Genomic DNA, 25707 nt, shown 5'->3' with positions numbered 1-25707 from the left:
ACAAATTGTCTTCATTATCATCGTTGTGTAAATGTAGTGCAAAGCCAAAACAATTCAAGTCTTCCTAGTAGAAAATGAAATTGGATTAATTTTCATATCCAGAGAAAGTTGTTAGCATATACATATAAAAGGAAAAAAAGGGAAGAAATGAATGATGCAATCATCTCAGAAAAATAAGTTTTAAACTTTGTATATGTATTTAAAGTGAAATAATACATTAATTAATATTTTTTTAAATGCAGTTTACAATGAATCTTTGATTTAATATTTTAGTTTCGATAAATTATTAATATCTGGCATGAAGATAAAATTTCACAAATTGAAACGTAATATGTAATTATATAAACATCAAACAATACAATTCAGCTCAGACGATTACTTGTTTATTCATTTTACCTTTCACACTTTCAATACATAAAAAAACATCAAATCAAACAACTGTTAAATCATGTCAATTATTTCACAGTTTTTATTTTTATTTTTATTATTTCTGTTGACTTGGTGTTGGGAGACACTGTAGAAATCAACAAGACATTAAAAAATGGTGTTTACAGTCAGAATCACGTTTATCCCCCAAAAATACCGAATTCCGGTAACTTCAAAAGAAAGGAAAACAAAATAATTTGGTATTATTTAGAATGATCTCCAACGCAGTATGTTTTTGAGAATCTCAAAACAACAAGCAATGCTACATAATGATATAGTAATAATACTAATAATATATTCTAGTTCGATGTTCTATCAAAGCAGCATGTACCACAAGACGAATGAAAACATATCATCCAACGATAAAACACCATCATTCATCGAAAATGTTTCCTGGGGCCAGAATTAGCCCAAGTAAAGAAATGCGCGGGTTTTACCCCCAAGTAAAGTTAAAAAAGGAGCTCCCACCGAGGCCGCCTCCTCCTCCTCCTCGAAGTTTGAAAAGGGGGAAGTGCCCTTGGAAACGGGGGTTTCCCTCGACGACGCTCAACACACATGCCCCCGGAGCCATTACAACAACAACAACAACGCCTCACAGCGCCCACTGCGACACCCCACCACCTCTATCACCACCACCACCAGGGCACTCAATTTCACTGCTCCGAATTAATTGTGTAGTTCCCGAGGCTCAGAGAAGAAGAAGTAGAAGAAGAAGAAGAAGAAGAAGACTCTGGAAGGAAGGAAGGAAGGAAGGAAGGAAGGAAGGAAGAGGGAGAGAGGTTGAGAGAGAGAGGGCTCTGCTGGGTGCATTTTTTTTCCTCCACAGTCATTGCGGATACACGTGCTCGACCATTGAGGCTGCCGCTGGTGTCGAGCTTGTGAACGGGGGGCGTGGAACGTGCCGTTATTTGTGTGTGTGTATGTGTGTGTGTGTTTTGTGTATCAGTCTTGGCTAGGATTTGACGTCGCTGCAGCAGCCATGGTATTTTTTTTTCTCTTGCTCAGAATTCTTATTTTGTTCTGCGGATAGTTTGCTCCAATACGCTTGTTTCGAAACACCTTTTCTTTCTGTTGTTTTATTCTTTTTTTTTGGGGGGGGGGCGGGGGGAGGGGGGTTTGGCCTCCTCTGTCTGTCTGTCTGTCTGTCTGTCTGTCTCTAGAGACGTTTGTAGGCGAGCACGATGTTGCTGTTGGCGCAGTGGGTATTTCGTATGTGGTTGTCTCGTTCTGTTCATTGGCGTGCATTAGAGCTTTTAGATTTGTGGGTTGGGTGTTGGTTTGGTCCATTGGATTGATGATGCCTGGTTCTGATGATTGGGCTGATTTGCGTGAAAGTGAAGTGATCTGGCCGAAGCTCTGGGTGCTCGAATGTTAGAGCTATGCGTTCGGTGAAAGATTTCTATATAGCTTGGATTGAAGCTAGATTGCAATTAGGGCTCATAATTTTAAATCGAAATAGTTGTATTCAGCTATGTATCGGACGAAAGGCAATTCTTGATTGCAGGGGTATTAAGTTAGGGTTTCAGTATTTTTGGGAGTGGGTCATCGGGTCGGATGTCGGTGAATTTTTTTGAGCATGTTCTTAGTACGAAGAGAGGCTATACCATGGTCATCCATGATCTATGCATTTTCAAAGCATAGCTATCATTTCAATGCGTCCAAGTGTTGTGAGAAAATTGGGTGATCTTACGAATTGGAGATGTTGCTTCCGCGTTCTAGTCACTCTTTCGTTCTTTTTCAATAAAATTTCAAGGACTTTAGTTAGTCAAGGATCATTTAGCGTATACTCTGCGGGTTGGTACAGTATACGCAGTTTTTACTGGACTTTTATCATTGCGGCGCGCCTCTGCTGGTGTCTGGGATGTCTGCCGCAAGGCAATAGCGTATTAGATATCCAGGACAGGTGCATCTACATTATTATCATTAGTCGAAGAAGTTGGTAGTTGAATCAGGAGGCGAAGTTTAGGCGCATGTCCTGTTTTCTGGCTGTTATCTTTTAGATTTTATTGAAGTAATTTGAGTGAATTTTAAAAAATTGGTGGACAGATTTGTTAGAAATATTCTTCATCGCACTCGTTGTTTGTTGTGTGCAGCTTCCCCTTTCACTTTTAAAGACAGCTCAAGGGCATCCTATGGTACGGGTCACCTTTGCCATAACACTTCTTGAATATATTCTTTGGAACATCATGAGAAAAGATAGAATTTCACATAATGCGAGGAGTTGTTGTGCACGACTGTAATCATTTTATATCCTGCATGTTGGATCGTTACATGGATCTTTTAGGTCTAACATGACCTCGTCGGTAATCTGCAGCTTGTCGAGCTCAAAAATGGAGAGACTTATAACGGCCATTTAGTAAACTGTGATACATGGATGAACATTCACCTACGTGAAGTTATTTGCACCTCAAAGGTGATTATTTTTGCTACCATTATCTATTAGGGTTTTCAAAGTGATCTGCCTCGTCCCAGCTGCTGGTTCATATTTATATTGCAGATGAATTAATTTGAGTTATTCTTCGATTGTTATTGATTCCTTTTGGTTTTATAATGGATATGTGGGCATTGTAGGATGGTGACCGGTTCTGGAGGATGCCTGAATGCTACATTCGAGGAAATACTATAAAATATTTGCGGGTTCCTGATGAGGTTAGTATTTACGATTCAACTTCTAGCTAGCGGTTTTAATCCTGTTCTGACAATCAGTATACTGTTATTCATACTCTTACGAAAGCGTGCAATGTGCCTGATTTGTTAATAGTTTCTGAAAGCCATCATCATTGCTATTGTTTCCTCCTTCAGGTCATCGATAAGGTTCAGGAAGAGACAGTGAAACGTTCAGGTGCGGTTATTTTTCCAATTCACATTAACCCGTTTTATTGATTAATTGATCTATTTATTTTGCTTGACTCGTATGAGATGATCATAATGAGCATGCCGCGACGCCGGTGCTTTTTTTTATACCCTTAAGAATTTCTTTGAGGAACCTCCTAAGCATCTGTTGGAAGATGTACAATTGTTTTGACAGATGTAAGACCACCCATGTTCACTTGATGACAAGAACAACAAAGGGTTGGTGATCATTTGCCGAATTACGTCAGTACCGGTCAGTTCGTCTAATTTTCAGGATGATTTATGTCCAGGACATCTAACTCATGAATTCATTCTTCATATCAGATCGTAAACCAACAATTGGTGGCCGTGGACGCGGTCGAGGAAGAGCTGAGGATGGAGTTGGTCGAGGCAGAGGTGGTGAAGGAGGGAGAGGAGGAAGAGGTTATCAGGAGGATGGTGCTGCTGGGGGCCGAGGTGGTGCACGTGGGAGTGGCGGTGCCCGTGGTGGAGGCAGGTCTGGTGGTGGACGAGGTATGCCGAACAGCCTGCATCCTCTTCGACGTTTTGCATGTTATGAGTTTAGAACGCTGGCGAAGTCTTCTGAGCTGATGTTTTACAAATTATAGTTTGTTTTGTTGCATCCTAGGAAACTTAAACTATTCTTCAGTTGGTTGGGCCGATCCGAGTTTTTTTTTTTTTTTTTTTTTTTGTTTTGTTTTGTTTTGTTTTTTTTTTTCTTCCCTCTCTTTGTTTAATAAAAATTTAGGCTGTTAAATCAAAATTCTTGACTCTATTCTGACCTTTTTGTGTACTTTTAGGTGGTGCAAGTAGGGGACGAAGCCAGTGAAGTACCACATCTATCTAGTGTTCCTCCTCTTTTTCTGGCGAACATGGTTTTCTTGATGTAAATTTGGCAGCATATAATAACAGATTAGTTACTCCTGTTTATTGTTGCCTTGTTCGGTACAAAGGTCCTCTTAGTTTAGAGGTGCCCCGCAAGAAAGTGCCTCTCTTTAAGCAGATGCCCACGACAGGTTTTACGAGGGGGAGGCTGCAAGGCACAATGGTGGGATGTGGAATAATTGCTCCAATGGTCGACGTAGGTTCCGTTTCCACTAGTGAGGAAGTGTAGAAACTGATCTATTGCGGTGTAGTAACAATCAATTTGCTTGTGAAGCAAGAGACATGCTTTCACGTAACACTTCGTAAAATCACCGTGGCATGATTATATATAGATATTTGTGTGCAGATCATTTTCTTAATTTCTAAGAAGACTCAAGTTCTACAGAAGATAAGAAGAAAATACATAGAATGTGTCTCAATTAATAATCTTCAGGGGTAAAAGGAATAAATTTGATACCTTTCATGGGTAATGCGTGTTCTTTTAATTTATTGATAAAGACTACATTTATCTGCAAGTCACATATTGCTCAACTAAGATGTTATGATTCTATGATATAGAACATGAAGCTGTTTATATAATTTATATTTGTGGTGGCAAAAGCATGTAAAAAAAATATTGTAGAAACACCCTGATTGATGTTTGCTTCGAAATGGTTACTGAAGAAGCATTTGACTCTCATGAAAATGAAGTACTGTTTGTGGAAAAGGTAAAATTTAAAAGAATTCATCCATCAATAAATAGGTAGGTAAATATATACTTGCTGATCTGATAATGTACCCACCTTCATTGCAAACAGAAACTGTCTAGAAACCCTCGGTCACAGGACAGTCTCGTCCCTATTATGTATGGAGGAATTCATTCATTTTTATTCAAGGCAGCTCCGAAGTCTGATAAAACCCTAACCCTAATCCTATCTGGGATTGTTCTTTGTCACCTCGTTTCCTCAGAAGATAAATTGCCCTCCCTCGTCCCTCATACTGTGTGCTGTCAGCCATAGTAGTGTTCCCGGCGGACGTCGTTGTGGCTTCTATGACGTACTCGGTAGATAGATGTGTGTCTTCTGGTCCAGTTATGAGAATGGCGTCGTTGTTCGTCTGGTTTTGCACACACCTGAAGTTGGTCGATTTTTTTCAGTGCCGTTCAGCTAAACTATGTGTGCATAGAGTCATGCTTAAGCACGCTGGTTATTCTAAGGACGTTCAATTACCTGAACCCTCCTGGAACATATCTAGTGACATATCTCTATGGAAAGTAGTAGATGAAGTGTATCCTTGGGTTCGTAATGTTTAAGTAACAATTACTCTTATAATGTTGCGTAATCTTCAGTCTTGCATTTCGCTTTCAACGATTTTGCAGTGTCACTTTCTTTTCTTGGAACACGAATTCTGGATTCCATTCCAGTATTAGCGTCCAGGTCGAGAAAATCACTGATCGGAAGTGTTATTCTATTCCAGCATGTAGAATAACACTGGGATTTGTGCTCACGATGCATCACACAATGGCAAGGCAAGCCTCTCAATAGTAACATATATCAATTTCCCATTCTGATTTGCGATTACCTGAGAGACATTGGCCCAGGACTATCTATGTCCAGTCTCATTGATAACTGTTGTGCCTGCAGAACTTGTAAGAGAAGTGCTTTCTGACTTGGATTTCTGCTCCAGGTACTGATGTGTGCTGGTTCAAGACGAACTATATGCTTAAATTCGTTTAACACTGCTATGGTGAAGGTTTGAATCTTCAATAACATTCGAAATAAATTACTCTAATTTATCAAATTTTCTCTTGTTTGTTTGTTTGTTTTGATTTTTTTTTCCTTCTTTTTTGATTTTTAAACATGGATGTCGTAGTTTTCTCTTGCTGCCAAGAACATGATCTTATAATTTTTATGTCTATGCAAAACGTACTCAAATAGGTTTTCCAAGTATTTAGTACACAAACATGAAGAGATGTTCATTACAGAGCATGATGCATTTTCAAAGAAGATTATACCTGGACCCACAGAAGAAATAGATCGGAGAAAAAGTATTCATGAGATTTAGTCAACCATTTCTATGTAAAGTACATATTTTTAGACAACAGCTCATTCCAACTAGTTGATAAGTATACAGAAAGATTCAAACAATTAAAGTCAACAATATCATTATGTTACAATTTTTAGGAGAGGATACACTTTCATAGCTGGGCCATATGGAAATAAAAGAAAAAACTATCAAATCAATTGTAGCATGGCTTTACTTGAGCTAAAGTAATGTTCCAACATAAAGCTCTAGGGTGAGAGTTGCTTTTGACAGGTAGTTTTATAATAATAAACACTTTAATTTGGTACAACGTAAAAAAATTGAATGGAAAAAAATACTCAAATAATACTATTGGCATCAAAATGTGGGAAAAATAAAGATTACAGTTCAACTTATTCTTTTCAAGAGTATGGATTTTGAAATCTTAATGATATTGCAAATGATGATACTCTAAGCATACCGTAAGTTTTGAACAAAATGGTACGTACCAACAATATATTTGGTGATAGCAATGCTGTTTCTAATGACATCATATTAAATTTAAGTTGTAGTGTGATAAATCCCTTTTATACATTGTCTAATCTTAATTTCCAATTTTAAGATTTCGAAAAAAAAAAATCGTATTATGTTGTATTTTTGCCATCTACAATTGAAATAATAAATATAATGTAGTATCCCTCATTTCCCGTTACAAAATTTAATAAGTAGAAGAACAACCTTCTTATTATATACTTTATTAAGTCTATTTATAAACATTGATAATAATTAGAGATTGATCCAAATAAATCTATAACATAAATTATAATTCTTATTTTTCTACGTGTTTGCTAACACTACAAATACTTAAATATACTTAAGAAACGGTATTTAATTGACCATTGCAGACATGGAAACTTGCTTCCAAAAACTATGGAGAGCAAAAAGTGAAGGCCCGAAAATCAAAAAAATAAATGCTAAAATACATGAAAGAATTATTTTATTTATAGAAATCTGATATTCGGACGAGCTTGGTAGGTCATGTCCAACTTTCAAGTGATCAATGAAGTTTAAACATGACCATATCATTACAAACCAGACAACCAGTCCAAATTGTACAGAGGTTGTGGAAGAGGATATCAACCCTGAAAGTCATCCGAACTTGGCAACAAAAGATAGAAACTGAGAAGACTAATCCAAGAAATGAGAAGAACTAACCTCATTTCAATCTGAAGGCCAGCTGCAGGTGGGTTCCTCCCTTCTACATATCATTCGCTTACATAACTTACTGTACTTCGTTGCAGTAAGAGTTTCATTCTAACTAGGAATACCAAACACATCTCGAGTACAAAGACTCCAGCTACGGTCATCCTTGAACTCCAAGACATATGTGTGATGTTTAACCAGGGCAGTTCGATGACCAACTGAGACATACGTTGCCAATTTCTTCGATAAAATTGCATACAGGCGTGCTTCGTTCCCTGCATCAAGCGCGCTACTTGCTTCATCCAAAAAAGCAACTTTGGGACAGTGCAAAAACAGCCTTGCAAACGCCAGCCGTTGCTGCTCGCCTGAGCTTAAGGTGTCCGACCAGTCATGCACTGCGTCCAACCCACCAAAACGTGCAGGTAATCCGTCCAGAGCTACCTCTTTCAATGCCTCGTGCAGATCACTGTCACTGGAGTAGCTACAAACATTTGCGTTACTCGGAAAGAGAAGTTGGTCACGTAGAGATCCTAACGGCATGTATGGTTTCTGGGGCAGGAAGAAGGTATCACTACTGAGTGGACTCTGAATGCTGCCAGTTCCCCGGCTCCACAGACCTGCAACTGCTCGTAGCAATGAGGATTTACCACATCCAGAGGGACCCATAACGAGAAGCGACTCTCCAAAAGATAGCTGTAAATTCAGATCATGGTAGAGCACACACTGGGAATTCGGAGGTATGATTGAAACATCCCTCATTATGAGACCTGGACCAACTTCCCTCTTTATGTTTCCTGCACCACAGCCAGAGAGAGCACGTCGTAGTGTTGTATTTCTTGTATCGGTTTAGAGAAATGACTGTTGCGGAGGAGAGGTTGACTAACAGAAAATGAGATCTCCTTATGAATCAGGTAAGCATTCTGTGGTTCTAGATTGCAGGCACCAAAATAATCAGCTCATTACTGAAGTTAAAAACATTTTTGAATTAAGCCGCTTAAAATAGACGAGAAACATGAGTTCAACGTTTTGTAATGTAAGGAGAAGAACCCGTAGGAACAGGCCCTGAAATGTTCAGCAAAGAGATGTCTTCACGGTCCTCATCAGCAGCCAGGCCTAATGATGCTGAGGTCCGCCCAAAATATCGTTTCATTACGCGCACATCTCCAGTGTGTGTCTCAAGAGCTGAAAGTAGGGCTTCCAGTCTTTCTGTCTGCACTGCAAGCCCACTGAGAAACCGTTTTCCTGATCAAGACTTTGATGGGACTAGTGTTTTAAGACAACCTAATCGACGACTGATTAATCATATTTATATCCAAATTAGCCCTTAAATAACAACCTCGTGGAACTTCTCGATTATGCACCCTATAAAACATAACTCCATAGCCAATGTATAAGCAAAAAACCAGACACTCTTCAATGGTACCCTAAAGTAACATAATTTTCTCTTCAGAAACACAACACTAGGGACAGTAGGTTTCAAAAATACATAAATTGTAATGACAAACCTGATACTGTCAAACTTAAACACAATGACAGAGAGAGCAGCCAGGATCTTGTGAAATGCATAACCAGTTTGCGAAATAACACCAAATTGCACCTGTGAAGGCATTTCAGAAATATTCACTAGTATTCTTCTATTGAGAATTTAGTCATTCTAGAAAGTCCTAACTACTATTCTATATGCAAGGTCAAGATACACTTCTTTCCAAGACCCAACCCCGAACATTTGGATGGTCAAAAAATTGAAATTTACTTTAAACAAAAGCACACAGTCGGATGGATACGCAACATACCTGTCCAGAAAAATAACGAGGAGCGACTATGATGGATGGAACAATGATCATAGAAAATTCATATATGTTATTAAAGAGAGATAAATGCCGGTTCCATACAATAAGTTCTCTGACATTTTCCACCATGGAAACTAAAAAGTCCTGAAATCAAAACACAGAGGGTATCGTCAGCTTTGCACAAAACCCAAAAGCCTGAACTGATTACCATGAGCAATACAGGGTGGTAATCGAACATGTTACTATACACATATCATCACATCGTCAAAAATGAATAAGTTTAAAGTTGGAGGACCTTAGTTGTAGCTGCTTCATGGCTTTCACCTCCATAGAAAGCTATGGACTCGACATTGTCACGCACTCGCACAAGGGAATACCTGAATTCTGCCTCTCTTTGAAGAGCCTACGCAGAAGTGAAAGTCATGATCAGTTGAGTCAACCCTACTTGCTGTTGATCTCAAGAAATTTTACCAGATAGATTTACAGTTCACATTATTTGAAAACTGGATGTTGCTGTATTTGATAAAGCTACCTTGAACTTGAGGCTCGTTAATCGACCTCCAAATCCCTTCACAGTGACGAGGGTTCCAAATGTTGCGTATACAACCAGGAAGTAGACCAACTCTGGGGCTATGGTCCTGTGAAACATCAGATCCATATCAAAGAAGTAAGATTATTAAAACCAATGAATACAGGGAATGCTCCCCTGGTATATTGTGACGGCATTCTGGCTCTAAAAGCCTAAAACAAGTTGGTGGCTGAAACCCGTTTACCTCTTTACTGTTGAAGTAAAACATTCAAGCAAGAGACAACCAAAGAAACACAACCAAAGAGAGTACAGCTAGAAAGTGCACAAGTCATAAAAGAGCTTACCAAAGAACTCCAGCGAAGCCGATGACACTCAGAAACTTGCCTGAAAACAAGGCAATGATCTCTACAGAGTTTTTGACAAAACTGTATACATCCTCGCAGATTCGTTGGTCAGGATTGTCAACCTTACCATCCATTTTTAGATCAAAGTAGGCCCTATTGGCTTCAAGTATACCCAACCTTCCAAAAACCAGAAATTAGTTCTGCTCAACCAAGTGTACCATATCATGCAGTGCATCTTACAGGTCCCAAAGTTTGCACCCTATTTACTTCGTGAACAAAAGAAAACACACAGGAGCAGTTATCAATCCGTTATGGTTACAAAGGCTAGCTCCTTTTCCATACAATAGAAACCAGACAAGCAAATTACCTGGATGCAACAATTATAGCACATCATTATAACATTGCAAAATGGAACATAGCGAGTTGCAAGGCTTAATAAGAGGAGTTAGTACAGAAATAACTGGAGAGAAGATACTCCGACATCCATGCCCGCCACTCGAGACTAAGCAGCTCCTGTAAGCAGAAACCTAATTTTAAGACTGCTAGCCATGCATCTGGAGTGGTGCAATTGTTGCGTATAAAATAAGCTTGCTAATTTTCGGGTTCTACAATGAAAACCTACTACAATAAAACAACGCTGACATGCGAACATAAACAAAAATTGTGTTGAACTCGAGTTTTGAAAGTATCTTCTGCCACTAAATCTCTAACGCTAGTATACATGAGAGATTCAAGACCTGCACAGACGGCAAGTGTGAGAAGGGACCTGCATGTACTGGTAAAATGAATCCAATGGAGCTGCAAAGATGACAATCATCACAAATCGCCTGATGGCTCTGTAAAATTCGGCAACATCCTTACTGGAAAGGGCGGTCGAAAAGTCTCTTTGTACGTATGACATCACGACGAACAAGGCTGCCCTGGCCAAAGTTACTGGCAGAATTAGACTTGTGACATGTCGATATACCTGACTGCGTTAGGAGACTCTTCGGGAACATCCGGATTTCAAACAGTGAATAGATTAAAGACACTTCAGGTTTATGGTCCGTGCAAGTCCTCTCTACAGGAAAAACTTTAGATGATAGAGCACAAGGGTTTGAGAAACAGTGCAGGTAACAATTTACAATCAATGTGAACCGAAATGCAATTAATAATCCGCACTAAACTCATCCAACTCTTGTAAAATGACGTAATAAAATAACTTCACCTCGCGGCAATTGAGTAACTGGAACCATTTGTAGCCACGAATAATAAATTCGTGACCCATCCATACAAACGATTTCGCATCGCAAATTTGCTTAGCAGGGACAAGGTTTATGACACTTTCTGACTTCATACATACAGTCATTATAGCTACGTTACAAGCTATATTTCCAAAGAAAATCAGAAGATATTCAGAGGGCATAACTCTTTGTTAGTGTACATGTGTCAAAACAGAAGTTTCAGGAAATTTACGGACACATGACGGCTTTAATTCTTCACTTTATCAAACACGTGACCACTGACCAGCCTCAGCTTACTGCAATAAATATAACAAAAGAAATACCGACATCTTTCATATTAATGTAATCCTATTTGACCTAAAATGCTAGGTTTTGAAGGTCTGAATACCCAGGTAATTATCAAGAAAATTGTAGGGAAAAAACCTGAGCTGAAAATGCAAAGTATGAGGACGATAAAAAGAAGATATCGGGCTCTTGCTTTACGACCGCCAAAGAAGTACATGCTGCCCACTCTCCATAGCTTTCGAGACACGTCCAATGATAGATCCGGAGGACCCTGCTGCCTCGTCCCCAATTCTGATGCCGTTGATGTTGTTGACATTGCGAATGCCAAACTGTGATACTCTCAATGATTTACCCTATGACATTAGGTGATGATACCCACATTTCGCATTCGCATCCGGGATTCTACTTTGGGCTTGCAGCGAGCACAATATACATCTGTATATGAATTGCCCTAGCAGTTATTGAAAGTAACTTCGTTGAGTTGGCTCTAAAAGTTGGTTTCTCTCAAAGACTTGAATGGTCACAAATCATCAGAATAATTCACATTTAGTTACAACCACGACACTTTGGTATTCGAATCTGCTCACAGCCATCGTTCACAACCTAAGGAACTACAACTCTCAACCGCTGCCACCACCACCACCTTCTCTTTCAAACATCAATGACGTAATTTCCACCATCCCCGTCTCCACAAATTCAATGTACATCAAATGAAATTAAAATGTCATGGTCGTCGAGGTTGAATACCTAGCTCTCAAAAAATCCCTCTCCTCCGATCCTCCAACCAGATGAAATTGCGGCCACTGCCCAAGAGGAAGATACATGACGGACTATAATGTCCACTAATTGCATGACAGATTCAGAGTGCTCTCAACTTCCTTACAAATTAATTCTAAATATCATCAACATTGGAGCACACCTGGTAGTCAAAATGACGATGTCAGAGTAAGAGAGGAACAGACGAATGCGGTCTTCAAGTCTTTAATGTCCACATAGAACCCATGTGGCATTTTGGGTTGGCTCCTCCCACATATCATCTGGTTCCGGCTTGAATTCATCCTGCAACCAATAGTGGATACAAAAAGCAACGAAGTGAGGAGCCATCAAGGATTTTTACTTTTTTTAATTAATACATCAGCGAAACTTTACTAACTGAAGACAAGCGAAACATAGGCAATATCTCATTTCAATTCCTTTAGACACGCCCCCTCAAGCAAATAAAATAACCCCCCATCGGGTGATTTGATTTACTTAGAGATGTATTGAAGTCTCGAATTTCAAGAAGAAACATACAAGAGAATGCTTAATAAGATATTAAAAGAGCCCAGGTAGAGACCTCATTATCTCAGGAAGTCCATGTGCTGCAAAAGCAACCAATCGTTCATATTAGACTGTGGGAGATCGATTTATTGATATTCATTTGATACTCATTTGAGTCAAGAGAGGCCCGATTGTGGTGAACTTGACCACTGTTGCCTCCTGTTCAGGGAATTTAAGCGCTGTAGAAGAGTGGGGAAACTTCAGCCTGAGCTCCAGAATCCACCTTGCAGAACAGAATCTGGCCTTTGTAATGCAGCAAGTCTACTATCACGAGTTGATGAGGACCCATTTTCCCCATATGCTGTACTCGGCAAAAACTGGGTCCCCATTTGCTTCGTCCCTCGTCATTGACTGTCAATTCTGAATAAATAATCGGTCGTCAACTTTGAGCTTGATTAGCAACCAAGCTGGAATAAAATAATCCTTGTGCTGTAGGCTGACTGTCGTGAACTGATCCAAATTATGATGCTGATTTTTGTTACATATAATAGATATTGATGAGATTGCTCATGCCACAAACCTTACTACGCAATATTACCTACCATCCTTAAATGGATGGCGTCTATTTGGTGAACGCCGATAAGTTTCAGAAAACTGGATTCACTGGTTACTATCGACTTCTTCTGTTGCAAGGCTGACCAAGACAATCTGATCACCTCGCCAAGAGTGAATCTTGAGTTACTTGATTTGTTGGTAAGTTTCCATCTTTTCGTCGTCACAAATAATTCCTACACTTCAATGCACCTAAAATGAATGGTGCCATAGCAGGTGGAATCATCTAGTTGAACATCTTCTTAGAGGTACAGAGGACACCAGCTGGTATGCTCCAAACCACAAAAGAGTAAGTAAAAATTCAGACTTCGAGAGAGGAATTCAAGACAATGAGCTGTGGGAATCATGAAACACAACGATGTCAAATCTACACTCTTCTCAACACGCTCATCAAATCAACAATCAACCTGAACACTTGGAGGAAATTAAAACATATCAAAAAATTCTACCAAAAATCCCGCTCTAGCGAAAGTCAAACAGACGGGGTTTAAAAATCACGCAACCAAAGCACACAGACAAACACACCAAAGACATCGAGAAGCGTGCGCCACCATCTTCCACTTACCAAATAAAATGTATTATCCATCACGCACTTCCTCGGCAACTATCTTCCAAGCTTTCACAGATTCCTCCATAAATTCCAACGGCTGTAACATTCCATCATCTAGAAATCCGCACCAAGAACCATGACACATAGTAAAACCACCATTGCCCTCCCTCCCTCCATGCATGCACGCACGCACGCACACACACACACACACACACTTCATTCATTCATGTTTCTCAAACCCGACCACCGCTCCAAATTGTGCCCGAAACAACCCACCCACACATCTCAAACTCACCCTCCAAACTGCAAGAATACAAGGCCAGGCCCAAGTCGGCATAATGAAGATTCACATATATAATATAATATAGGGAGTTGTTAAAACCACATTACCATCTAATGATTGATTCTATCCATCCCTATCTCCATCTCCTTGTTCCATGTCTCCATTCCCAACCCCTTTCCTTGTTCCCTATCCCTCATTCCCTATCTCAAAATTAATCAGGTGTGCCTTTAACAACTCCCTATATTATATTATATATATATATATATATATATATATAATTATGAAATTAATTAGATTGTAGAAATGTAACAAAATATAATATTATTGGAAAATTTTAATTAATAATTAAAATATTATTTTTGAAATTAGCTAGTTGGATAGAGATATTTTGATATTTAGATTAAGTAGTTACTAATTTGCATTCAATACTTAAATCTTAAAAAATCAAGTGGACTTACTTAAATGAAACTAAAGATAATGTTAAAATGAATCAAAATTTCAAAATTAGTTAGTATTAAAAAATTTATGATGGATTTCTAAGTGAGCTAAAAAATGTTGTTGAATATATAAACAAACATATATAAAATCAAAGCAATAATAAAAAAAATGTGTGTATATATATATATATATATATATATATATAGATATATGTGTGTATATATATATATATATATATATATATATATATAGATATATGTGTGTATATATATATATATATATATATATATATATAGATATATTTGTTATTTGTTGACATAAATGTACATAATATGAATAATATTTATAATCCAATGTATATTTGTTTTATGCTATTGGTAAATTTTGATATTTATGTGCTTAAAATTTGAAGAACAATAAATCTAACAATAAAATTTTATTTTGAGGTAAATTAATAAAATATACTGAATAAATATATAAAACTAAATTTATTATCTTAAGTAAAGAAATTATGTTTCAATAATTGAATAGATCACACTATACAATTATTTTGACTTAAACTTGTTTAAATAGAGCAATATACTTGTATAAGATGATAAAAGTATTTCTTTCAAATTATTGAAAATCAGTGAGTTAAAATTTTAATTTTATGTGATTAAATAAGATAAAACAGTATTTTCTAATACAATAGAAGTTTGTATATTAAAATTGATGAAAAAGCTACCATAATAATAAATAAAGCTATCAATTCTATTTGACAAGAGTAAGTATTATGCATTTATTTTTTATTAAGTTTCTATGATACTGAGAAGAAAAAAATAAATTTTTAATTTAATATCTAACAACACATAAGAATGAATGATTTACATTGTCATGAATCTAAAATATGAATGCAATATTGATTTTAAGGATTTGGTAGAAGGAAGTAACAAATAAAATTAGGGCTAGTTGAATTCTATAAAAAAAATATAATAGAAAGGTGTGGTCATTCTTTATGTTTTCACATATTATTTTAAAAATTTAGAAAGAATCATAGAATAATTTGGCTATTCTTAGAACTTTATTGCAAGTCTTTTTATAACCTTATAATCTAATGGATTAAATATAATGACATAAAAATTTCTTAAGTATTAATTAGCAATAAGTGCTATCAATGAAAATTTTTTTTGTTTTACAATTTCCATTTTAAATGTAATTACAAAATAACTGAAGAAAATAATAGGATTATTATAGATAATAATTAATAGGATATTGATACCACTAAGTGTGGTTAGGTTACAAGTTGAAATATCCTTATTTTAGAATCTTAGAATAGAATTAAATCTTATACTTAATCTTGAACAAGCATCCTATATATATATATATATATATATTTATTTACATCTTAAATTAGTTTATGATTTGTATAGATATACATGTAGATAGATACATATATAAAATTGACAATTCTTGTTAATTTTGGATTTGGTAATGATAATAACAAAAGTTACATAATATATATATATATATATAAACATTTTTTTTTTCATTGATATATTGCACCTTACAACTCTATTTTGTACTGTCATCTTTGTGTTCATTAAAATAATACACTTGTTACATTAATTATAGAGATTTTATACACAACTTAAAGGTTCAAACAAAAGTGGTACAAAATTAACATACTAAGAAAACAATCCTTAAATTGTTAAATACTATAAGAGTTTCATACAATTTTTTAATTATATTTTTTATTTTTATTTTTTAATTTCAGTACAAACCAAAGTTAAATGTTATTTTATCAAATAGTTGAAGGCATAATTTGACTTTTTACATGAACCAAAAATCAAGTAGTAACAAAGCACTACTATGACATCTCAACATGAGATTTGTTTGACCACCCAAAAAGATTCAAATGACATTCTATCTAAGACATGAATAATAAAAATTAACAATTGAGATCCAATACGACAACAAACTGTTGTGCCAATGATGTACCTTAACAGCTCCTACACATGCGTGTATAAACCAAGGACAATGTCAAGGGTACAAGAATGGTGAGAGTTAAATAAATGAACACTAATAAGGTTACATGGTGCAATTCTATTCGTAAACAAAACAGCGAACAAGACGTTGGAGGCTTTGCACTTGGCACCTACATATCAAGCATCTCTATGCCTTCAATTGCACCACAAACTGTGAGTTACATCATTAACAGACACTCGAATAACTTTCGGACATAACCTAAAAGGATTGCAGCAAAAAAAGCGTAGAATCCTCAAGTGATCCCATGGTAATTTCTCAAGCACAACTCTATGCAGTCAGGACGTGAATCTTGACAAGATCTTGAATAGACTCCAGCTTCTTACTGAGCAGTTCCACACTATGTTCTTGAATAAATCTCAATGAAAAGGTGGTTCAGACTTTTAGTCCAACTTCCTCCCAGAAATTGTATTTAGCTGTCTAGCTGTAGCTTTCTCCCGGTTGTCTGATTCATTTTCAGATTCTAATTCCTTCAGTTGCTCTAACCGTCGCAAGACATCGAGGCGCTCTCGGCCATAAGCAGTAGGAATCTGTAACAAAAGTATCAATGAAAACGAAATCAGATGACGATGACCAACTGTCGGAAAAGTTAGCAACTGAACAAGACAATCAAGTTCATTACACTTGGCTACACAAACACCACTTTTTTCGCGTATTATTACTACAAAAGAACGCAGAAACAAAAGAATTTTTAGACTTTCTATACTCCAAACAGGACTAACTGGAATGATCAAAGGGGTATGCTTTTCACTACATCAAGCAATAATACGTGCGCGTAGCAAGGCAAGTTCGAAGACATTAGTCACAAACCAGGCCAGGGACGTATTTCTTAATAGCAGCAAGTATAGCAGCATGCCCCACAGCGGTAACCTGCGACAAGAGTAAAAAAGCAATCAGGGAAAAAGATACATTTAAAAAAAAAAGGATATCCTATTTTGCTCTCCTGTAGCTATGAATGAAACCATACACGTTGAGTATAATTTTGCAAGACAATAGTGAAAAGCTTAGACCATCAATAATATTTTAATATAATTTGAACTTCACATTGCAAAAAACTATAAGAATAAGAAAATTCATTTGTATTTTAAAAAACGGGGGAACCAAATAGTCAGAAAACAGAGAGTTTGTGCCTTACAGGCAATAACATAAGAACTGCTATGGGTATGACTGAAGCAAGGTCAGTGACCGTTCTCATGAGTATCTTTTGCTCCCGGTCGGTGAGTTCCTGACCAGCAACACTTCGTCTTAACAGCAATACTGCCACACCTACATCACTGCCCAGAAGAACAGTGCCCCTCCATGCATCCTACTCCCAATCATAACACACACATTAACATAAACAGGAGCTTGATAACTAAGAAAGCTTCCTACACCAAAGCTTAGTAACATCGAAAAAATTGCAGTTCGATCTCAATCCTAAACCTGACATCTAACACTTCAAATATTCTGCCTGATGTATTGTTTTAGATGCGAATAAATGATCTACTGTGAACGTCTTTCAACAGTTGGCAAGTTAACATAAATGAAAGCTTACAGAGGTAGCATCTTTGAGCTTCTCAATAGACTTGCCAATGACACCTCCAGAAGTTCCAGCAACCTCCGAAACATCAATGCCATCCTCAGTGAACCCGGAATTTAGGCTGGTGATCGATGTATTTGACATCCGCACCATATCTCCGCTTGATGATGCCTGGCCCAACCAACAACCAGTCAGAATAACAGCAAGAACAGAGCTAGAGAACCATTCATGATGGTTGTGAGTTGAAACGTAAGGAATGTAGGATATCTTGGTCATCCACCAAGCCTGTCAGTCTGTTCAGAACAAGAACTCACCCTTTCTGACCCTGCTTGCACAGCAGCTTGACGTATACGATCCTCTAATGCAGCCAAATCGCCTCTTAACTGCTCAATGGCTTCGTCTTCTTTTAAAATCAAATCTGCTCGTTCTGCTTCAAGTTTAGTTGCTTCGTAGTTAGGTGTCCACGCCTGTGTAGCAAAACAAAACCTTACGTTCAAATCTAGATGATGAGGACAATTACCAATATCAGATCATGCAAACACTGACCGTTTGAAGTTCGGAAAGTATGAAAGAGCCCACTCGCTCAATAACTCACAAAAAATCTACTCATATGTAAGAACACAACTCAGTATGAGATGATGTCGAGCATGCTTACATCATCGCTGACCGCAGAACTGCTTACATCTTCCCTTTCCTGCTTAAGATTTGAGAACGGGAAGATGAAATTTACCAACCCTCGACCAAGATTCGCTGCTCCTTGCAGAATAGGATTCTCTCTAAGTAAAAAATTCAAACAAAAGCAAGTTGCAGTCATTTCTCCATATGAAATATGCACTTCAGAACAGAAACTTCAAATGTCGATAAGGTAGACACTACGCTTGCCAAATATAAAAAAGAAGCAAAACAACAGGTCCAGGACTTCCAAGTCCCTCACGTGTACTGCACAACTAAAAACCACAAATAGAAATAAATTAGGTTAAGTTGCTGCACTAATTTAATGTACGGGACAGACGAACCCCAAGAAGTAACATATTTTCCTTGTTTGTACTCAGATGCTTTCAGAAAACTAACTCTTATGGAGGAAAATAAATGGAGGGAGCATGCCAACAGAGTAGAACCTATTTTGCGACTGCAAACTTGTGCTTCGACGGTCATTCTCCTCATAATCACTCCTCCCATCTGCGTTCCCTTTGCCATTCTGCACCAAAACACATTTTGCTCATGTTAAACTTCACACGAAGTTCAGTCAATGCTGGAGAACTGCGAAGTTGAAAGACAGGTTTAGCATAGAAGCTGAACACATGACAGGTTGGGCAATATAAATCTCAATGTGATCTACTCCAATCCACAACTGGGAACTTAAATGAATATGTCTTATTCTTCTATTAAGTTAATTGTTTTTTAATTTTTAATTTTTAATTTTTAATGATTCATATATTTGCGTATTATCCATTCCCAAAGATGAACGAAAGCTAACATATTCTGCAGTACACCAATAAACCAACACTGAGGAGGCCCACCAAAACTTCAAAGCTCTTTCTTAAAAGGCCAGCTTCGGCTTTCAAAGACAGCTCCAGTGATTCTACTTCTCTCTTCAGTGCCCATATCCTCCTCAGATCAACCCGGATTGCAGACAAAGTTTCTCTTTCGGAACTTCCATTAGATTCAGACTCTCTGAGGAGCATTTCCAATTTGTGAATGGCGAGCTCCACGCTTTGTAGCTCCTGCAGCATAAGTCCCCATGATGAGAATTGCAGACCTTCAAGGCGTATATACTACACATTAAAACTCTCACCCTTGAAACAACATGCCACTAGCGCTGTAACAGTCCTTAAAATATTTTAGAACCTGCCGCTCTACTTGCCTGCATGCTACGGATACATTAAGTACTAAACGTGATTACCACAAAAAAATCAAAGTTAACAGTAATCTTCACAACAAAATATCCTTAGGACCTCAGATAATGACTAAATAAGATTGCAAATTGCTCTAACAGAAACTTTTGAACAAATTCAAGCACCCGGTAAGAGGAAAAAGAATACTTCATCAAATAATTTGAGTTGACGTTCCATTTCCTGCAATCCCATCTGATCTGCTGGGATTTTACTCATGTTTAGAGGTGTCACAGTAGGAACATCCCAAGTACGCAATAAGTTATCTTCAAACCGCTTAACATTTGCTTTCCCTTCCAAATCTTGTTTTTGGCTGTCGGTGACACTTCTTTTCCCATCGCTTCCATCCCTGTCACAAAGGTGTACCCAAAGAAAAGAACGACGTTAAGACTTATCCCATGCACACTTTTCAGACGAGAATAATTATTCATAGATGTCAAAAATTAAACCCAACAAAAGTATAACCACTCTGCTGTCAAAACGAGGGAAAATCTTGTCAAAAACAAATTGATATAGAGCAAAGCCAGAAGAATATTTACCTGATTGGAGTTCCATCACTACCTACCAGCTTGTACACTTTGAAGCACTCCTCCAGGCGCTGCTGACTGTTGCAGTAACAATACTTGAGTAAGATTTACGAAACAAGTGAAATAAATAATTTCGTCAACAATCACGAACTCAAGGTCAAGAGCTTTCTGGACACTGAGGATTGCACGACCCGCATGAGCAGGATTTTGTGGTATCAACTTCAAAAAGAAAAGTTACTAGCATTCTAGGTTTATAAAACAAAGTGTAAGGCAATGAAAAATGGGAAAAAAACTCATGAAATAAAACACTGAAGTAGAAAAATAAACGCCATTAGTGGCACGGTCGACTAAAAACTACTGAAGTTAAGTGAGCGTAATAACTGTTACCCCTTCTCAAGGAACGTGGCCCCCCGAAAACCTTGTGGTTGCAGAACCCAGGTACTGTAACGGCCAAAGCTTCCAACCCACGACGAGCACATCTGAATTGCCACTCCAAGAGCCATTTGCTTTTCTGCTTTACTAACTCCAGACATCACCTTCTTGTGCTCATTATGAGACTTGGCTGGTGGGCTTCCTGGATAGAAAGAAAGCCACTCCATCTCTTCACACACTACCTGCATAAAAAAAGAAATAGTTCAACAATCGCGCCCAAGAACGCCAAGTTGGCCCATGAAAGGTGAGATAGAAGTAGAACTGTTCTTCTTCCACGAATATACTTTGATAGACATATGTGAAATGGTAAAGGAGCAGTACAATGAGAGTAGCAATCATTTCTTCCAAAAAATGGAGACATATAACAAATCGCGTTATAAAATATCAACTTCTTTTTGAGACCATCGAAAGGGACTTGATTAGAATTCCTCAAAGAACAAGATCATGTACATTTTCTCAATGTTTTCTCAATCCAACAATCATCGAAGAGCATCAGTTCCTGGTTCTCACCTCCACAAAGAGCTGGTAAGAGGATACCCTTGCAAATTGCGGATAAAACAAGACACTACCACCATCTAAGTACCTGTAGGACAAAGCACATGAAGATAAGCCTCAAATTACCATTTCTTAATTCAAACATGAACTTCGCCTGATTAAAGAACTAAAACAAACTTTTACCATTGCATGCATGGTGTAGGATCTTTCACGGAGGATTTAACAAGTACCTAAGCAGGCTTGCAAGTGATTCCTCCGAGTCACCTACACCTCGGCTTGCTAAATAGGCCCTAGTGCTTCGTCCCAAAGCGACAAAGAATCCAAATAGGCCCAAGTCCTGCTGCAGATCCTGCACGCCCTTTTTTAAATAAGATAGAAAATAGGGAACTTGTTCGAGCATGAGCATTAGACGCACCCCAAAACTTCCGGACACAAATCACTCGTTAGTATTCTAGGTGTATTATTCAAATGGGATTAATTTACATCTGTGAATCATTTGCACACCAGCTAGCTCTAAGATTGCAAATAAATCCATGTCAAACATTGTAATAAATATCCAAACGACCTACCCGTTCTGTGTTCAATACGCACAACATATCACAGTTAATTCGTGCATAGTAACATCTCTTCTTCGTAGATGTGAGGATTTAGGCAAGGAGTATGATGACGGCAAGTACATTACCTCAATTCCCTCAGTCACTTGTAGTTTTAAGTGTACACCTTCCCTAACTAAAGCTGCACAAAGCAGCTGCTGTATAAGATTGATCCAGAAGACCCCTTCTCTTTCATTAGCCTGCCACTTTTGCACGTCTGCTGCTCTAGATCCGAAGTTGTCGAGAAACTGCCGCTTGAATCCTATACTACATGAAAACTTATATATGTCTTCTATTGACATAAACTCAAGCAGCTTTTGAATTTGGCGGCCAATCTCCTCGGGTAGCAATGATGTAAATAGAGGACAAGATACTGCTGTTGCCCCTAACTTCGTGATGGCTGCGCTACAGGTCAGAAAGAGTTTAAGAAGTGCAACGTCACTTGCATTGCTTGGACTTGCAGCCGTCCCTTCCCAGCCTCTGCAATGATACTTTTGTGAGCGGGCAAAAAAGATTCAAAGATCATCTGAAGTGAGAAAAAAAGTGCAATTAGGTTGAAACAAAAACGAACAGCAAACGGATACCGCTAACCCTACAATGTGGAAGGATTGTCTTCCAAGAATAATTAACTACAAAATAATAATAATAATAATAATAATAATAATAATATAGTAAATAAATGATGTGAACAACCAGCAAACATACCAGAAAGAGGTCCCAGTACTTCACTAGTTTTAACACCATTCTAATCAAGCAAATCAAGGCATGGTTCTTAATGACCTTCAGTTAAAGCAGTAACCTTTACAGAAGCTCAAAAGCATGTTGAAAAGAAAAATGCGAGCTTTCATAAGGAAACAGATTATGGAATTGCAACATCACTTTGTCCAACATGCGATGCTAAGTACTAGAGGAAAACCATACGTGGATGTTACAGCCGCAAATCGCTTGTCTTTCTCCAGGAGACTGACAAAGCTGGCCACAGCCTGAGGATGCTGCTGGAGCCACAACCAATCATCGGACGACGAGTCCCTTGTAGACAACTCCTGCTGGATTGAATCTCTAAGTGGCGCACACTGACGCATTGAGCTGCATACAGTAAAACATCTGGAATTAGAGAATAAGCACGCTTCAGACAAAGAAATCCGGCAAGAAGACAAGACGAAAAAATTAGACTAATAATTTATTCTAATTAGTGAACCAAAATGTTCAATTTTGATACGCTCAAATCCACCGGTAGTTGCCAATGGCTGCACCCGTTAATCCGTCTGTACGAAAGAATAATAGTATGTCCTTCATAAAACCAATGCCTTGGTTAATAACACTGATTGCAAGAAAAAGATACTTCAAATCAGATGACATTCTGACGCAGTCGGGGACCATATAAACAATAATTATAATTGTCTGTAAGATGGACACGAAAGACTAACCTACGCTGTACCAAAATATGAATATCCCTGTCTCGCCCTTCGCCACGCGCTGCGATCTCCTGAACTGCTTGGAGCAGCGAATGTACAGCAGCCTGCAAACCAAGAAAAATTAAAATGTGGACAATAAAATTGAAAGCATACATAATTTTGGCGCTCTTTCACATGTGCATCCATTAAAATAACTCCAGTAGGGAAGGTACTCGGACTCACATTGTGGATTCATTAAGCATTCTTATACAACGTACATCTAAAGGAGTACTGGTAATCCAACGGGAATTATGATATATTGTTGCAGTGAAAATTATTATCACATATCCATCATTTCTTTCAGAATGCGAGCTTCTGCAAGAATAGTGGGAATAGGAATATTCTGCATGTAAGTATTCACTAGGTCAATTGCCTTCGAATTTTTCGTAAAAAACTAAAGTAACAATAAAATATGAAATTAATTCAATACGACAGACGAAAAAACTGCTCCAATTCAGGTGAACAACCTGATTTGGCGGGTTACTGTAGCAATCTATAAATTGTCACTGGTACAGCAAGCACAAGATCTTACTGATCTGATCCAATTACTCCTTGGCATCTGAGGCATCGCTTAGACCTTCATGCCCTAAGGAAATCAAAATTGAGACTACGTTCCATTTAACAATGGATCGTCATATAAAACAGTCACGACTTTGAAACTTTCCCGGTAAAGACATCTGTGTGAAAGTAATTGCCTGGTAAGCGAGTGCTCTCATCCAGGCATTCTTGTCAATGCCAAGCCATTTCTGAGCAAACCAAGGTCCGCGAGTGAGGGATTCTTGCTCCTCCATTGCAGATTGGAAGACAGAAGCTGCCTCATGAAGCGCATGAACGAAATTTTGGCCTTGGTCCCCGCCATCGCTAGGCTTTGCTTCATCAAAGCCCCCCCACGCCTCCGTTTCACCATCCTCGCCCCTAACTATACCATTTTGCGAGGCGCTCTCCTCAGAAGTGGACGAAAACGCTCTAGGATACAAAAGCCCAGCTCCCCCTTCCCTCAGCGGGAAAAAAACCCTAAATTTCTCACTACCTGCAATCCTACTCACTACAATTAATCCAGGACCCTGTTTCAAATTTTTAAGCGCGCTTGATCTCGACCTACAAAAACTATGAGAGTCCACCGCATGTGTACTCTTGCGTACGTTACAGCAACTGCCAGGACTCTCCACCAGCCGTCCCGTCACACCCGCACACACGCCGCTGCACAAAGCAGAATGCATTCTCACGACCACGGACAAAACCTCCTTCCCAGCCACTGAGCACGCATGGAGGATCCAATTCTCGGTTTAAACCAATAAAACTTCAATGCTCAACCCTGCCTCCCCTTCAATTACACCAATCCAAACACTCCAAAACAAACCACGCAACTCACTCACTCCCTCAATCCCTCAATCCCTCAATCCCACTCTCCCTCTCTCTCGCTCTCTCACCCCTCCTCCTCCAAGCTCATAAAACCACATGAAACAAAGAAAAATCCGGTAAAGCCCCTAGCAACGACGGTGTTCCCTGATCAGAAAAACCTCCCTCCTGAAGTGGCGCAATTGCAGCCCTGCGTAATAACTGACTGTGTGGCTGCAGCGAAGATTGGAAAAAGGCAAGAGTCCGACCCTCCTCTTTTTTATTCGTGTACTTCTGTGTGATTTTTCTGTTCACTGGTGTGGCCCAGCTTTAGAAGCAGAATGAGGAGGAGAAGTAATCGGGAGAAGAATGGAGTCTCTAGTTATGGCGCTGAACAGGACGGCGAGGAGGAGGAGGAGGTGGAGAAGCCTGGTTTGATGGATGATAATTCTCCCTTCTGTCTTCATCCATCATTCATCTACTTTTCCCACATCTAGACTTGACCTACGCTTCATTTTCCGGATCATCTACTTTCTTCCATTATCTTCTTCACGTAATCTACGATTCTTGTGTCATCTACGTAGTTCCGTGGGCACCGTTCGATGTTGGTGCCACTGTAGAACCTCGTCCCCTTTGGAGCCTCGAAAAATAATTTAAAAAAAGCTTGCCAAGTCACTTTTACTTTTCCATGATTTTTTGTTCTTCATGCCCTAAAGTAACAATTTTATTTGCTTTGTGCTCTGTGAGATTTAA

General features: G+C 38.4%; 3 protein-coding genes and 1 long non-coding RNA gene across 14 annotated transcripts; 2 read left to right on the top strand and 2 right to left on the bottom strand.

Moving 5' to 3' along the window:
• Nucleotides 1–941: 941 nt before the first annotated feature.
• On the top strand, nucleotides 942–4460 carry LOC112291174 (sm-like protein LSM4). The gene is made up of 7 exons (XM_024538271.3): nucleotides 942–1408; nucleotides 2520–2561; nucleotides 2741–2839; nucleotides 2998–3075; nucleotides 3229–3268; nucleotides 3604–3792; nucleotides 4080–4460. Exons 1-7 carry the CDS (start codon nucleotides 1406–1408, stop codon nucleotides 4106–4108), a joined length of 480 nt encoding a protein of 159 aa, XP_024394039.1. The 5' UTR covers nucleotides 942–1405; the 3' UTR covers nucleotides 4109–4460.
• A 615-nt stretch (nucleotides 4461–5075) lies between these two features.
• On the top strand, nucleotides 5076–7660 carry LOC149987825 (uncharacterized). The gene is made up of 2 exons (XR_016506302.1): nucleotides 5076–6666; nucleotides 7071–7660. It is a non-coding gene; the product is annotated as an uncharacterized LOC149987825 (long non-coding RNA).
• LOC112291173 (uncharacterized) lies at nucleotides 7146–14216 on the bottom strand. 9 transcript variants are annotated; one of them, XM_024538261.3, is made up of 13 exons: nucleotides 13977–14215; nucleotides 12876–13675; nucleotides 12287–12598; nucleotides 11678–11974; nucleotides 10798–10946; nucleotides 10484–10544; nucleotides 10032–10191; nucleotides 9691–9796; nucleotides 9454–9561; nucleotides 9162–9302; nucleotides 8874–8965; nucleotides 8416–8594; nucleotides 7146–8162 (listed from the first exon to the last, which is right to left on the bottom strand). In XM_024538261.3, the coding sequence occupies exons 4-13, from the start codon at nucleotides 11853–11855 to the stop codon at nucleotides 7480–7482; spliced, it is 1857 nt and encodes a 618-aa protein (XP_024394029.1). In that variant the 5' UTR covers nucleotides 11856–11974; nucleotides 12287–12598; nucleotides 12876–13675; nucleotides 13977–14215; the 3' UTR covers nucleotides 7146–7479. The 9 variants fall into 9 exon arrangements, with proteins under 9 accessions (XP_024394029.1, XP_024394031.1, XP_073394873.1 ...); XM_024538263.3 differs by having other exon boundaries at nucleotides 12459–12598; XM_073538772.2 differs by lacking the exon at nucleotides 11678–11974 and having other exon boundaries at nucleotides 10798–10951; nucleotides 13977–14216.
• A 2492-nt stretch (nucleotides 14217–16708) lies between these two features.
• Nucleotides 16709–25334, bottom strand: LOC112291450 (uncharacterized). Of its 3 annotated transcripts, none has more exons than XM_024538853.3 (17): nucleotides 24312–25334; nucleotides 23590–23681; nucleotides 23084–23248; nucleotides 22252–22642; nucleotides 21800–21918; nucleotides 21585–21657; nucleotides 21030–21256; nucleotides 20655–20720; nucleotides 20266–20464; nucleotides 19744–19947; nucleotides 19342–19421; nucleotides 18879–18999; nucleotides 18538–18690; nucleotides 18239–18394; nucleotides 17840–18010; nucleotides 17515–17574; nucleotides 16709–17234 (listed from the first exon to the last, which is right to left on the bottom strand). In XM_024538853.3, exons 1-17 carry the CDS (start codon nucleotides 24834–24836, stop codon nucleotides 17088–17090), a joined length of 2949 nt encoding a protein of 982 aa, XP_024394621.1. In that variant the 5' UTR covers nucleotides 24837–25334; the 3' UTR covers nucleotides 16709–17087. The 3 variants fall into 3 exon arrangements, with proteins under 3 accessions (XP_024394621.1, XP_024394623.1, XP_024394622.1); XM_024538855.3 differs by having other exon boundaries at nucleotides 21800–21906; nucleotides 24312–25330; XM_024538854.3 differs by having other exon boundaries at nucleotides 21800–21909; nucleotides 24312–25287.
• Nucleotides 25335–25707: the final 373 nt, after the last annotated feature.

Source organism: Physcomitrium patens, chromosome 14 (genome assembly GCF_059467195.1).
Source record: "Physcomitrium patens ecotype Gransden chromosome 14, ASM5946719v1, whole genome shotgun sequence".
Classification (NCBI taxonomy): domain Eukaryota; kingdom Viridiplantae; phylum Streptophyta; class Bryopsida; order Funariales; family Funariaceae; genus Physcomitrium; species Physcomitrium patens.
This window is presented reverse-complemented; position numbering and strand designations above follow the sequence as displayed.

Excerpts from the sequence above, each read along its gene's own strand:
- LOC112291173 (XM_024538261.3), bottom strand. The coding sequence starts at position 11,855 with ATGTCAACAACATCAACGGCATCAGAATTGGGGACGAGGCAGCAGGGT. Across the intron at positions 10,947-11,677 it reads ACTTTGCATTTTCAGCTCAG|CCTTGTTCGTCGTGATGTCA; the intron begins GTTTTTTCCCTA and ends TGGCCAGGGCAG. Across the intron at positions 10,545-10,797 it reads CATTTTACCAGTACATGCAG|GAGCTGCTTAGTCTCGAGTG; the intron begins GTCCCTTCTCAC and ends TTCTGCTTACAG.
- LOC112291450 (XM_024538853.3), bottom strand. The coding sequence starts at position 24,836 with ATGCATTCTGCTTTGTGCAGCGGCGTGTGTGCGGGTGTGACGGGACGG. Across the intron at positions 22,643-23,083 it reads TTTGCGGCTGTAACATCCAC|AGGCTGGGAAGGGACGGCTG; the intron begins GTATGGTTTTCC and ends GTATCATTGCAG. Across the intron at positions 21,257-21,584 it reads CTTACCAGCTCTTTGTGGAG|GTAGTGTGTGAAGAGATGGA; the intron begins GTGAGAACCAGG and ends TTTTTTATGCAG.
- LOC112291174 (XM_024538271.3), top strand. Across the intron at positions 2,562-2,740 it reads CAGCTCAAGGGCATCCTATG|CTTGTCGAGCTCAAAAATGG; the intron begins GTACGGGTCACC and ends GGTAATCTGCAG. Across the intron at positions 3,793-4,079 it reads CAGGTCTGGTGGTGGACGAG|GTGGTGCAAGTAGGGGACGA; the intron begins GTATGCCGAACA and ends GTGTACTTTTAG.